At 39.2% G+C, this 13734-nt stretch overlaps 1 protein-coding gene across 3 annotated transcripts in view; it reads left to right on the top strand.

The window, feature by feature from the left end:
* The window catches only part of LOC103033149 (RNA-binding motif, single-stranded-interacting protein 3), a 105741-nt gene that overhangs the window by 78849 nt on the left and 13158 nt on the right, over positions 1–13734 (top strand). For 2 of the 3 annotated variants that reach the window (XM_049472907.1, XM_049472905.1), the window contains exons 5-7: positions 21–178; positions 802–881; positions 13204–13307. In XM_049472907.1, coding sequence (XP_049328864.1) covers positions 21–178; positions 802–881; positions 13204–13307 — 342 coding nt within the window. The remainder of the gene's footprint in view (positions 1–20; positions 179–801; positions 882–13203; positions 13308–13734) is intronic. The other variant, XM_049472906.1, reaches the window with a different exon arrangement.

The raw sequence follows: 13734 nt of genomic DNA, 5'->3' as shown, positions 1-13734 counted from the left end.
CTCTCTCTCTCTCTCTGCAGCAGCAGGAGCAGGACCCCACTAATCTGTATATCTCTAATCTGCCGGTGGGGATGGATGAGCAGGATCTGGAGGGGATGCTGAAGCCGTTTGGTCATGTGATCTCCACACGGATCCTGCGGGACGCTAACGGGGTCAGTCGAGGAGTCGGATTCGCCAGGTAAACCACCCTGCACACCTGAAACCCTCCCTGCTCTGCCCTGTCGGACTGTGTGTGTGTGTGTGTGTCTGTAGGTAAACTGGATTAAATGTTTGGGTTCCTCTTATTAGCGCTATCAGAGACAATTACAGCCGGACTGAGTTAGTTACAGCTGACAACACCAGCTGACACACACACACACACACACACACACACACACACACACAGTCTGAGCTATCGGTGTAGAAGTAGAATGCTGTTCTGTGCTGAAAAAGAGTTCAGAAATCAATATTTGGTGGAATAACCCTGGTTGGTTTTTAATCACAGTTTTTAATCATGCATCTTGGCATCATGTTCTCCTCCACCAGTCTTACACACTGCTTTTGGATAACTTTATGCTGCTTTACTCCTGGTGCAAAAATTCAAGCAGTTCAGTTTGGTGGTTTGATGGTTTGTGATCATCCATCTTCCTCTTTATTATATTCCAGAGGTTTTTAATTCGGTAAAATCAAAGAAACTCATCATTTTTAAGTGCTCTCTTATTTTTTTCAATAGCTGTAATCTGTAAAGAGATTACTGTATTTATGGGACATGGTATGAGTAGTATACATGTTGCATGATGTTTTTGTACTGTTGTTTTTCAGGATGGAGTCTACGGAAAAGTGTGAAGTAGTTATTCAGCATTTTAATGGCAAATATCTGAAAACACCACCAGCAATTCCAGGTATGATCCCTGTCTGATTCCTAACTTTCCTTAATAATATTTTACCACCGTAAAAAAAAAGAAAATGTAAAAATAAAATCACAAATAAATTTCATACAAAATGTTGCACAGCATTTACAATATAAAAGGGACTTGAAACATTTAAGAAAAAAAGAAAAAACCATAATAAATAAAATAATTAATATATATGTTTTTAATATATATGAATAAAATATATATATATGTAAAATAGAAAATTCTAAAAGACCATAATAACAAACTGACACACAAAAAGTAAACACATTTTTAAATATAAAAAAGAGAAGTATATTAGTAAAAGTAAAGTAAAATGATAAGAATGGTAAGATATGATTAAATGAATAATAATGAACTAAGAACATAAGAATCAAAATATAAAACTGTTTTTTTTTTGCATTGTAAATAATAGGGTACCACTTTAAAATAAGACTATCTTTATAGAGGGGTTATAAATGGCTATTAATTAGGTTGCAAAAAACTTTAAAAACCCATTAATAAGTAGTTAATACATTTATACATACACATAAAAAGCAATGGCAACAGTGAACTAAAAATGTGTTAAATATTGATTCCACGATCATTTATTCCTTTGTTTTTACATCAATCAGAATAAAACCTGTCATATTAAAATACTTAACATAAAAATTTACTATAAATTAAATGCCTGAAATAAATGACTAAGCAAACAACAGATTACTGTTGCCTGTTCAACTGATAATCAATGGCTTTAAGGCATTTACAACCTGATTAATAATAATTAATAATCTAATTAATAAACCATTTATAAACCCTTCATAAGGGTAGTCTTATTTTAAAGTGGTACCAATAATAGTTTTAAGGTCTGATCCAGGGAAGTCAGGCACCGGCACCCAACCACTAATAGACTATTAGTAATATTTTCCAATATTGGACCACTCTACCATGCTCTACCTCTTCTATCCTTCTATAAAAGCCTGCATTAGCAGCTCTTCTCACTCTTCTGCTGTAAAAGCTGTGAGAAAAGCCTGCTGTTCACACACTCCAGCCTTTACAGCAGAGTGATCTTTACCCAGAATCCCGTTCACCTGCATTACAGTTCCGAGAGCCTTCAGGAAACGAGCTGAGAGAACGTGGGAGAGCAGGAGAACAGCAAAAGCAGCCAGTCAGCACTTCCTCAGAGCAGATGATGGATGGATTTGAGAGAGAGAGAGAGAGAGAGAGAGAGAGAGGATGTATTTGCATGAGAAAAAGAGAAAGAGAGAGAGAAAGAGAGAGATGTTGAATTGTAATTCAGGGCGTTATGTACAGAAATTGTGTAGCAGTCAAAGAAAAGCTTGTAGAAATGACACTCTAGGTCTTATCGTACACTCTGAGCAGGGCGCGTCACGATGCTTATTGTTATCTTATACCCCATCAACAGTCTATTTTCGTTAAAATAGCATGATGGTCTGGAAGTGAGCAGTGTTGGGCACGTTACTTTGAAAAAGTAATTAGTTATAGTTACTCGTTACTTCTCCAAAAAAGTAACTGAGTTACTAACGGAGTTACTCCACTATAAAAGTAATTAGTTACCAGTAAAAGTAACTATCGCGTTACTTTTTATTATTCGCCCGTCAAAAAAAGGAAATCAATTATGCATTTACTATTATTATTAGAAAAATAACAAAAAATAACAAACGAAAATAAACCCAAAATGTTGACAAAAATATAATCTAACGAATTTCAAAAAAATAAAACGAAATTCTCCACACAACCAAAGAAAATTACTAAAACTTGTAATACTGAAAAAAGCGGAAAAACGCGTCTGGGGATGAAATTAAACAAACCAAGCCACACTCAAAAGAAATATGTATATATAAAACAAAATAATGGACAAAAACAACAATTTAATGCCCGTTAAAATGGTATTAATATAACAGCTTCACCAAAAGATAATAGAGCTTAGATCCTGCCCAAAAAATCCGACCCAGCCGGAGCCCGTGCACATTCTGCCCAAGCCCGAACCATAAACTGTCATTATGAGCCTGACCCGATCCGCCCCATAAACTGTCTGTTTTCGGGCTGATTGAATGAGCGAAATATAATCAGAATTATGTTAATTAACACTGTAACATAGAAGCATAGAACTATTATTTAATTTAAATGATTTTTAAGAACAGCTACACACAGTGCTGCAAGTCAAACGCGGAGGCGTTCACGTGCGCCCAGAGCTACGTGATTACATTTTTCATTTTTATTATAGTTTAATTTTATTTTGTTTTTATTTTTTCTGTTCATTTTAGGGTGGGCTTGCTAGCGCGAGCGCTTTACACAAGAACTAACGGACCACGAGTGCCGCGCGCTCGGCACAACACCCTGCTGTACAACTCCGCTGTACAACAGCGCTTATAAATAAATTAAACACAAAAATGAGGGTATTCTATCAGTAATTTCAGTTCGTTTTAGTTAGTTTTATAAACACAAAATACAGTTCGAGATAGTTATGTTTTTCCTTTTAATTACCGTTTTTATTAGATTCAGTTAACACAAATGTTTTTCACTTTCAATTTTCGCTATTTCGTTCGCTTTAGTGAACAATAATAATTAGTTACTTAAAATAAAAATAGGAGCCTGATTTCGGGTCGGTCCTCAGGTCAGGTGGGATTCGGGCAGAGAATCTAAGCTCTAAAATAGAAAGCAGCAGCACCACAAAAACCGGAGCAGCTAAAAAGAGCTTAACGTCCTTAATTCGGAACTTGGGTTGTCCTCGGCAATCACTGAATTGATTAGAGCACGCAAATCATCACAATTGTGCCTCACTTCACCACGCCAAACCACAGGCACAGCGGCCAGAAGCTCAAGTTCACCGGACAGAGGAGGGGTTAACCAGGGCAAAGCGAAATAAAAAAAAAAAGTTCATAGAGCTGCTAAAGTAACGTGCAGTAACGGGGTGTCGGAAATGGTAACGGCGTTATAGTTACAGTCATAGTAATTAGTTAGATTACTCGTTACTGAAAAAAAGTAACGGCGTTAGTAACGCCGTTAGTTTTAACGCCGTTACTCCCAACACTGGAAGTGAGGTGTGTTCAGGTAAATTCCTTCTATGTTTTCACCTTGGCAGCAGGAAATACAGGTGCGCCACTGACTGATTAAAACCCTGACAACAGTCAGCAATCCATCTTAGCCATACATGAGTTTCCTCTGCTGAGACACCTAAAAACGTTAAGCTGTTAAGATAAGGCCACGCCAAAGTAAGAGCTTACCTACCTCTTAAAGAGAATGGCGCCCACAATTAACCACACCCATGATTAATTAAGAGAATTAGTACATGCGTTTTGTGTTTTTCGAGACGTGCAAGGTGTACTTTTCCTGTCATTACGAGAGCAAAGACACACCGACTAAACATCGCTAAAATAAAGCCCTCTGTCCTCTAAAACAAAGGAGACACAATAAGAACCATAACAGAACCATATCTAGCAGTGTGAGATTGTGAGGACTGTCTGAGTAGTTTTTCGGTAAATGTGTTTCGGGTGAAGTTAGGAGGTGGAGTTAGGAGGTGGAGCTTGGAGGTGGAGCTTGGAGGTGGAACTGTGGTTAAACTACACATTTTTACCATGTTTTTAAAGCTTAAAATATTTCTCCTTGGGGGGTGTCGAGTGGACCAGCGGTCAAAAATGCTGCTCCTACTACGAGCGGGAGATCGCCAGTTCGAATCCTGTTCATGCAGCTTGCTCGTAGATGGCTCTTTCCCCTCATCACTGCTAGGGTGATGTGGATCAGCACAAGGCTGCGTCTGTGAGCTGATGTATCAGAACCGAGTCTTTGCGCTTTCCTCTGAGCGTTAGCGCTGTGATGCTACTCGGTAATGCTGCATCAGCAGCAGCTCAAAAAAGGCAGAGTCTGACTTCACATGTATCAGAGGAGGCATGTGCTACTCTTCACCCTCCTGGTGTTGGAGGATCACTAGTGATAGGGGGAGTCCTAACGAGTGGGTTGTGTAATTGTCCTTGGAAATTGTGGAGAAAATGGGAATAAATTGTTCTCCTTAATGGTATTTTTTAAGTCAGCTGAAAAATAAATATTGAATTGCACCATAAACCATAGCAAACTACAAGTAAATCACCTTAACTAGCATTATTAAGCTTCTTGTTAAAAGGTAATGTTGAACCCTAGTTGAGGCCAAACCAACTACACTGCAGTACTGCACATCTTAAATTAAAAAAATCTTAGGTAATTGATTACAATCAAAGTTTTGAGGTCAGTGAACATATTGGGCAACACAAGGTGTACTTTTCCCATCGTTATGATAGCAAAGACTCTCTAAAATGCCCTAAATCAAGCCCTATAGACTGTTTCATCATCTCTACAGAATTGTCCCACTTCAGTAGCTCGTCTCTACACTCTATACTCTGAGTGTAGCTGTATGTTCAGCTGTTTATAAGCTGTTACTGTAGTGTTGAATTGTTGTTTTGTGAACGGCGTTCCCGGGCTGATGAATGAGCGCCGGTTTGCTGTCGTCAGTTTTACTGTGTGTTCTCCTGGAGGACCACTTACTCCAGATACGAGTCACGATGTTCCTGCATCAGCTCTTCCTGTTTCCATCTGTTCCGCTCAGAGTCCGCCTCGTTTGTTGCTTTCTGACAAGCGTAATATTGCCTTCGGGTTTACATGAATTTAATAGACTGAATATCTCAGCATCATTTAATAAACTTCACAAATTTAACATCAGATAAACTCCTCAGAAGCACTGCAAAATAATGATTGTTTAATCTAAAGGAAGAAATATCCTTAAATGTAGTTTAATGTAGAAAATAGTCAAGTCAAGTCAAGTCAAGTCATTATCAACCGCTTTATCCATTAAGGGTCGCGGGGGGGTGCTGGAGCCTATCCCAGCCGGCATCGGGCGGAAGGCAGGATACACCCTGGACAGGCCGCCAATCCATTGCAGGGCAGACAGACACAGACAGACACACAGACACATTCACTCACACACTCACACCTAAGGGGCAATTTCAATCAAGTCCCAATTAGCCTGAACGTGCCGTCTTTGGACTGTGGGAGGAAACCGGAGAACCCGGAGGAAACCCACGCAGACACGGGGAGAACGTGCAAACTCCACACAGAAAGACCCGGGTCGCCCCAGCCGGGAATCGAACCCAGGCCGTCTTGCTGTGAGGCGGAAGTGCTACCCACCGCGCCACCGTGCCGCCCAATGTAGAAAATAATTAATTCTAAATTTTGTGATTATTACAGTCATATTATAAAAACAATTATCAGTCCTAATGCTGTCAGTCTGCCTGTTCTCAACTCTGAACTACACAACAAAGACTCCACTTCCCAGAATGCACTCACACTGGACTTCCCTGACTCACCATCATGCTCTTCCAGATACTGATTGTTTTCACCTGGCCTGTCTATTATAAATACCCCTCTGTTTGCTCTGTTCCCTGCCGAGTTTTTGTTTATTTTGTTGCCGAACTATTTTCGCATATTGAACTACTTTTGCCGTAGCCCTCTCTTTGCTAATTTTACTTTGTTTCACCCTGTTTTGCCTGACTACTCTCTCTGGTACGTTGATTACATTTGCCGCCATATTGTTACTGACCCTGCCTGTCCCATACTACTCCTATAAGCCTTTCTGCTTTATTAATAAACTGTGTGTTTTGTATCTGCATGTGTCTGTCATGTGTCTGGCCAGGGTGACAATAATAGCTTATTTCTGACTTTCTTGTACTTGTTTTATGTGTTTTGATCTACTAAATGTGCTGTATTATACTGTATTGGCAGATATTTTTGCTTAATTCAGGAAAAAAAAGTTGTTGTCAGGAAATCTGCTAATGGAATAAACTAGAACTTAGTTGTTACAAAAGTAAGGACAAAGTGGCATGCCTTTGTCAAACTGCATGGTTGACAGCTTGTCTATAGATGTGTAAAATATGGCCTATTGTCTCGTTTTGCCACCTTACAGGACATTTTTTGACATTTTTCAATCATGGGGGCAAAAGCAGGGGTGGTGGAACATAATAGTAGTAGAATTAGTGTGTATATAAAATGAAGTCCAAATAGAAAAATGTTTTGGTCCATTTTCAGTTTCAGAGTCAAGGACAGAGCTTAGTCTTGAGTTAAATTGTAGTAGCAACAGCCAATCTCCAAAAGGAAATCTATGTATTAGGAATTTAGACCTAATCTTGGTCTGAAAATAACTGCCTTTTAAGTATGAAGTATAAAATAATAAAAAATAATGTTACATTATAAGTACTGATAGAATGAAAGTGTAAAATTCAGGGTAAATCAGCTCCCTATAGACTGCAGAGTGAGACGTGTGCAGAGTGAGGCTTTAACAGCACTCAGTATTCATGAGAGAAACAGAGGGAGATAACCCTGCATACATACTGTTTAGCTTAGACCTTCCACTGTGATGGAGAATATAAAACACCTGTCAAACCGACAGCCTGAGAGAGAAAGAGAGAGAGAGAGAGAGAGAGAGAGAGAGAATCACACTACTGTTTCTGTATGACAGTCTCCGTTCACCCACACTGATCACAAAATACAACAGACTCAACCATCAGACACAGAGCTGTCCAACCAAATAACAACATCCAGATTTAACCTTCTCATCACTCCATCTCTGCTGTCTCTAAAGAGTCTCATCTTTCTTATCTAAAGTCTCATCTCTGCTGTCTAGAGAGTATACTGTTTCTTTAATGTTCAGATCTAAGTCTAATCTCAACTGTTCCTCGATTATCAAAAGAGAGAATCATCTCTACTGTCTAGAGATTCTAATTTCTGTTGTCAAAAGAGTGTCATCTCTTCTCCATCTAGACAGTATCATCTCTGTTATCTTAAGAGTCCCATTCGTCCTATATAGAGTGTCACCTTTGCAATCTTCTGCCTAGGGAGATTCTTCTCTTTGTTATCTAGAGTCGCATCTCTACTGCCTAGAGAGTGTCATCTCTACTATCTAAAGAGTCCCATCTCTGCTTTCTAGATTTTCTGTGTGTCTGCTATCTAAAGATTGACAATTATCCTTTCATCTTTGCTGTCTTGAGTGTCCCATCTCTGTTCTCTAGAGTACCATCTCTCTTGATTACAATGTCTAGACAGTATCATCTCTACCGTCAAAAGATTCCAATTTCTGCTGTCTATAGTGTCATATATTCGCTATCTAAACAGTATCATATCTGTTATCTTGAGAGACGTAGAGTACCATCACATCTTTACTACACTTTCCCATCTCTGCTGTCTATAGATTACCACCTTTGCTGTCTGAGGAGTCTCAATGCTGTTATCTAGAGTCTTATGGAGTCTATTTACTGCTGTCTAGATAATGTCCCATCTATGCTATCTAGGGAGATCCTCCTCTTCATTATCTAGAGTCCCTTCTCTGCTATCTAGAGATTATCTAATTTTTTAGTTTAATAGAAAGTCCCATCTCTATTATCTAAAGACCCCTATCTCTGCTTTCTATATAGTATTATGTCTGCTATATAAATATTGACAATTATCCTGTCCCGGAAGTGTCTTCTCTGATTTCTTGAGTCCCATTTCTTTTATCTAGAGAGTTTCATATTAACTTTGCTACACTTTCCCATCTCTGCTGTATAGATAGTATCCGCTTCCTTTTATGTTCAGTTCTAAGTCTAATGTCTACTATTCCAACCCCATTATAAAGAGATATTCATCTCTACTATCTAGAGTGCTGTCTAGTTGTGTTATATCTGCTACAGTATCTAAAGAATCCAAATTCTGCAATCAAGAGAGTGTCATATGTTCTCTATTTAAACACTATAATCTTGGAGTCCCAACTGTTCTATATAGAGTGTTACATTTTCCATCCAGCAGGTCCAGTTTCTGTTATCTAGGGAGTTCCATCTCAGTTTTCTAGAGTGCCATCTTTTGAGACTATACTGTCCTATCTCTGTTAGCTATACAGTTCCATCTTTGCTGTCTAGGGATTCCCAATACTATCTAGTGTTCTATGGAGTCTATTTTCTGCTGTCTAGACAGTGTCCTATCACTGCTGTCTAGAGAGAGTCATCTCTACTATCTAAATATTCCAAATTCTGTCCCATCTCTGCAATCTATAGAGTTCCATTTCTGATGTCTAGAGAGTGTCATATCTTCTCTTAGACAGTATCATCTCTGTTATCTTGAGAATCCCATCCATCCTATATAGAGTGTCACCTTTGCTATCTTCTTCCTAGGCAGACTCCTTTTTGTTATCTAAAATCCCATCTCTGCTGAGTGTATCTCATTTATCATTTATTTTATTTTCAGTTTTAATCTCTACTGTTCCTTCTGGATTATCATCTAAAGACACAAAACTCTGCTTTCTAGATGGTCTTATGTCTGCTATCTAAAGCTTGACAATTATCCTGCCAAGAGAGTGTCATCTCTGCTGTCTTGAGTGTCTTATTTCCATTCTCTAGAGTGCCATCTCTCTTAACCTCAACTGTCCCATCTCTACTGCCTAGAGAGAGTCATCTATACTATCTAAAGACTCATATCTCTGGTTTCTAGACTGCCTTGTTGCTGCTTTCTAAATATTGACAATGATCCTGCCAATAGAGTATTTCTGTTATCTAAACTTATTTCTCTATTTTGTTAGAGTGCTATCTCTCTTGACTACACTGTTCCAACTCTACTATCTACAGAGTTCCAGCTCTGCTCTCTGGGGAGACACAATACTGTTATCTAGGGTCCTATGGAGTCTATTTTCTGCTGTCTAGACAGTGTCCTATCTCTGGTGTCCTGGGAGAGCATCCTATTTTGCATTTAGAGTGTCAGATATAGGACACTTTCTAGACAGGGTATTCCAAAAACAAATATCTACAGTTTTAAGTCTAATCTCTGCTGTTCCACCTCGATTATCAAGAGTCATCTCTGCTGCCTGAAGAGTGTCATCTCTATTATCTAAAGAATCCCATCTCTGCTGTCTAGAGTATCACATCTTCTCCATCTAGGCAGTAGTATCTCTGTTATCTTGAGAGTCCCATTTGTCCTGTATAGAGTGTTATGGTTGCTGGACAGAAGGTCCTGTTTCTGTTATCTAGAGAGTTCAATTTCACTTGACACTGTTCTATCTCTAATATCTATAGAGTTCCATCTTTGCTGTCTAGGAAATGCCAATACCATTATATCCTCCTCTTTGTTATGTAGAGTCCCATCCCTGCTATCTAGAGACTATCTAATTTATATTGTATCTAGAGTCTTAGGGAGTACATTTTTGCTGTCTTTGTTATCTAGAGTCCCATCTCTGCTGTCTATAAAGTATCCCATTCTTTTTATGTACAGTTCTAAGTCTAATCTCTACTGTTTTACCTTGATTATCAAGAGAAAGTCATCTCTCGTGGCTTGAGAGTGTCATCTCTACTATCTAAGGATTTCGAGTTCTGCTGTCTAGAGCTTCATATCTTCTCTATCTATACAGTATCATCTTTGTCTTACACAAAGTGTCACCTTTGCTGCATAGAGTGTCCAGTTTCTCTTATCTAAAGGGTTCCATCTCTGTTCTAGAGAGTTATATCTCTGCTGTCTAGAGTTTCCCATCCCATTCATCTAGAGTCCCCTGGAGTCATCTAGAGTCCTATGACAGAGAACAATATGCAAATAAAACAGAATATGTTCCCCATCTTTAAGCAGTGCATATTTACAGTATATCCAATCTGATCTTCTTCTTAGAGTCACTATGACCTTCTTCAGCTACAATGACGAGACTCTTCTCATTACTGTACATGTCTTCATTGATCATTAATCAATTAGCAGCCCACTCCCTGATCACAGTGCTCCTGCTGCAGCGGTATTGATCTCTGTAGGGACACTGCGGTGACTCCGGCTGTTCCTGTAGACCTTTCTCTTCAGCTCTATTGATCAGAAATTGGTGTGTGTTGAAAAATCTATAGGAAATGTGTTGGTTATTTATTTATATGTCGGGTCATGTCGCTGCGGTCGACTGGAGATCAGTCCGATTAGAGCACCCCCTACTTAGTCTCAACAATCTGATCAGTTTGATTGATTAGAGCGCCTTTATTTATTAATGGCAATGCAACACAAGCTCTCGAGACGGCAGCAGTGTGTGGACGAGCATTGTCTTGTGACTGGATCTTCACTTCATGATAGTCTGAAAAGACACCACTGCAGTCTTTGGCAATGTTGACAGTGTTAAGGGCAGTTTTGTGATAGTCCATGTGCATGTAACCCTTTGTCATACAGCCATCTGCCAATGGTATTGGCACTAATGGTAAGATATATGGATAGCATCACAGCTCACTGAATGTCCTGCTTCCTGGAACCCTACAATACCACCCCTCTGAAACTCTTCTAATGGTTGGAACTGCGTTTTTAACACCAAGGCTTCATATTTTACACCTACCAAATATGCTACCAACACAAAATAAGACCATATATATAGTCAAGCGTGAAACTTGAATCATTAGCATGGCTCACAATGTCCAAACTACCTACCAAGTTTCATTCTAGTTGTTTAATTCCTTGGGTGCAACTACCATATTTTTCAGACTATAAGGTGCACTTAACATCCTTTAATTTCCCCAAAAATCAGTGTTCCTTATAATCTGGTGCTCCTTATGTATGATTTCTAACAGTCGGGTATTAAAGAGCAATAAAGCCACGTCACTGAAGTACAGAGTTATACAGGAGTTTCAGTGAAGTTTCTCCAGCACCAAGGCTGAAGCAGCATTAGCATTAGCCATGCTAACCAGGCCAGTATGCGCTAGCTCTTTCTGTTTAGAGATGAGCACTGCTGGAGCAGCATTAGCATTAGCCACGCTAACTATGCTAAGCTCTAGATCTCTAGATCCGTTCAGAGGTAAGTATTATCGGACTGTAGTCTGCGCATTTATTGTGTTAAAACAAGCAACATGGGACAAACTGGTAGCTAATATTGCCCTGGCTTACCAGAACACTCAGGGTTCATCTTGATAACACTACCAGTTAAGGTAGCCGCACCCAGCCTTATTGGAAATCTGGAATTTACTTACTAATTACTAATTTTCAGCTTACTGAAAATAAATGGAAGCACTTTACTCACCCAAGTAATAACGTTTTTAGGAGAGAAATCTGTGTAGATTAACATCCAGCACTCGTTTAAGTAAAAAAAAGAAAGTTTTTTATAAGAATTACAGTTTTGTTTACTTAGATTATCTTAGGTTTACCTGCTGAATTAGAAGTAAAACATGGCAACCCCTGTTCCTTACTAGTGTCACATAATGTGCATTATAATTCAGTGCGCCTAATAGTCAGAAAAATAAAGTATACAGTTTAATACAGTTTATGAGGATGAGTGCACACAGTGTAACTAATTCATTCACTAGAACATTAATATGTGTGTCTGAAGACACTATTACTCCCAGTTAGCTCCAGTGTAATTGTGATGTCATTTCCTGTGGCTATTTTGGAAGTTTCCACCTCTAAAACTCTAAAACCCACCTGACTGTTTGTCTGTGTTTAAGGCAGCTGCACTTATTATGCGATTAGCGTTTGGCTGGAGGTTCAGTAGGAGACTCGGAAATTAACACTCAACTTTTCCCCTTTAGCTTTATTAAACTTTATAGAAGTTCCCACAGACTGCTGAAGGTCTCTCTCAGGTCCTTTAGGACAACATGTGTTATGGAAAGTGTGTGTGCATATATTACATAATGGAAAATCCCTGTTATTCTGCAGGCCTTGTTTTAATAACTGGAAATCCTGGGAATTTGGACAGGATTGTGTGGGAATGGAGTGGGAATGGGTGGATGCAGATTAACAAGTTAACAGATGCGCTTATAAGTGTTTATAAGCGCTACTTACTGTTTATAAGCGCTACTTCTTTCACCATTCAGAGGAGAGTATATCGAACTGTAGTCTGCATGTTTACTGTGTTAACACAATCTAAAGCTACATGGGACCAACTGCTAGATAATATCACCCTGGCTTACCAGAACACTCAGGATTCCTTAGTGTAGCGCTAGTGGTTAGCTGCTAATGCTAATGCTGCTGCACCCAGCCTTAGTGTAAATCTGTAAATCTAAGCCAACTTTAAATAAATGAAAGCTCTTTACTCACCCAAAAAACAATTTTCAGCCACCGCCACCCAGTGAGACCTGCTGAATTAGAAGGAAAACATGGCCACACCCCTGTTCCTTACTAGTGTTTAGTTCCTTACCGTACTCATAATGCACATAGTGCGAAATATGCATTAGGTTTTTTGGAAAATGTACATTGCAGCTAATAATTATGTATGCTAATAGTGCCTAGAGGATGTATTTTATTAGTTTTCTCATTACAGTACACTGTTATTCACTCTCTCTCTCTCTCTCTCTTTCTCTCTCTCTCTTTCTTTCTGCAGCCCCTCCAGAGCCGTTGTTGTGTAAGTTTGCTGATGGAGGACAAAAGAAGAAACAGACTCAGACCAAATACTCACACAGCAGAGCGTGGAGCAGAGATGGAGAGGTCAGAGAACCTTTTAAAGATCTAAATAACTTATAAATAACTCAAATAATCTCCACGTTCTCAGTGAAACCAGTAAAATATCTTTTTAAAGTCCATTTAATCCGCATGATATAGACTGAGGTGGAGCTGCAGTCTGTTTAATGGGATCTTTAACCTATTTCTCATGTCTCTTCTGACATGATGGGAGTGATGATGCCCACGGGGAGGAAGGAGGAAGGGATGGAGGAAGACAAAGGAGGAGAGAGAGAAGGAGAGAGAGAGCAGAAAGGGAGAGAGAGAGAGAGATAGATAGAGATACAGAGAGATAGAGCAGTAGGGATGCAGATAAAATCTGCTGTGTTCAGCAGCCTGAGAGAGGATTAGTGATTCTCCGAGGGAGGAAGACAGAATGAGAGAAAGAGAGAGAGAGAAAGAGAGAGAGGGATGA

This window comes from Astyanax mexicanus, unplaced genomic scaffold (genome assembly GCF_023375975.1).
Source record: "Astyanax mexicanus isolate ESR-SI-001 unplaced genomic scaffold, AstMex3_surface scaffold_31, whole genome shotgun sequence".
Lineage (NCBI taxonomy): Eukaryota > Metazoa > Chordata > Actinopteri > Characiformes > Acestrorhamphidae > Astyanax > Astyanax mexicanus.
This window is presented reverse-complemented; position numbering and strand designations above follow the sequence as displayed.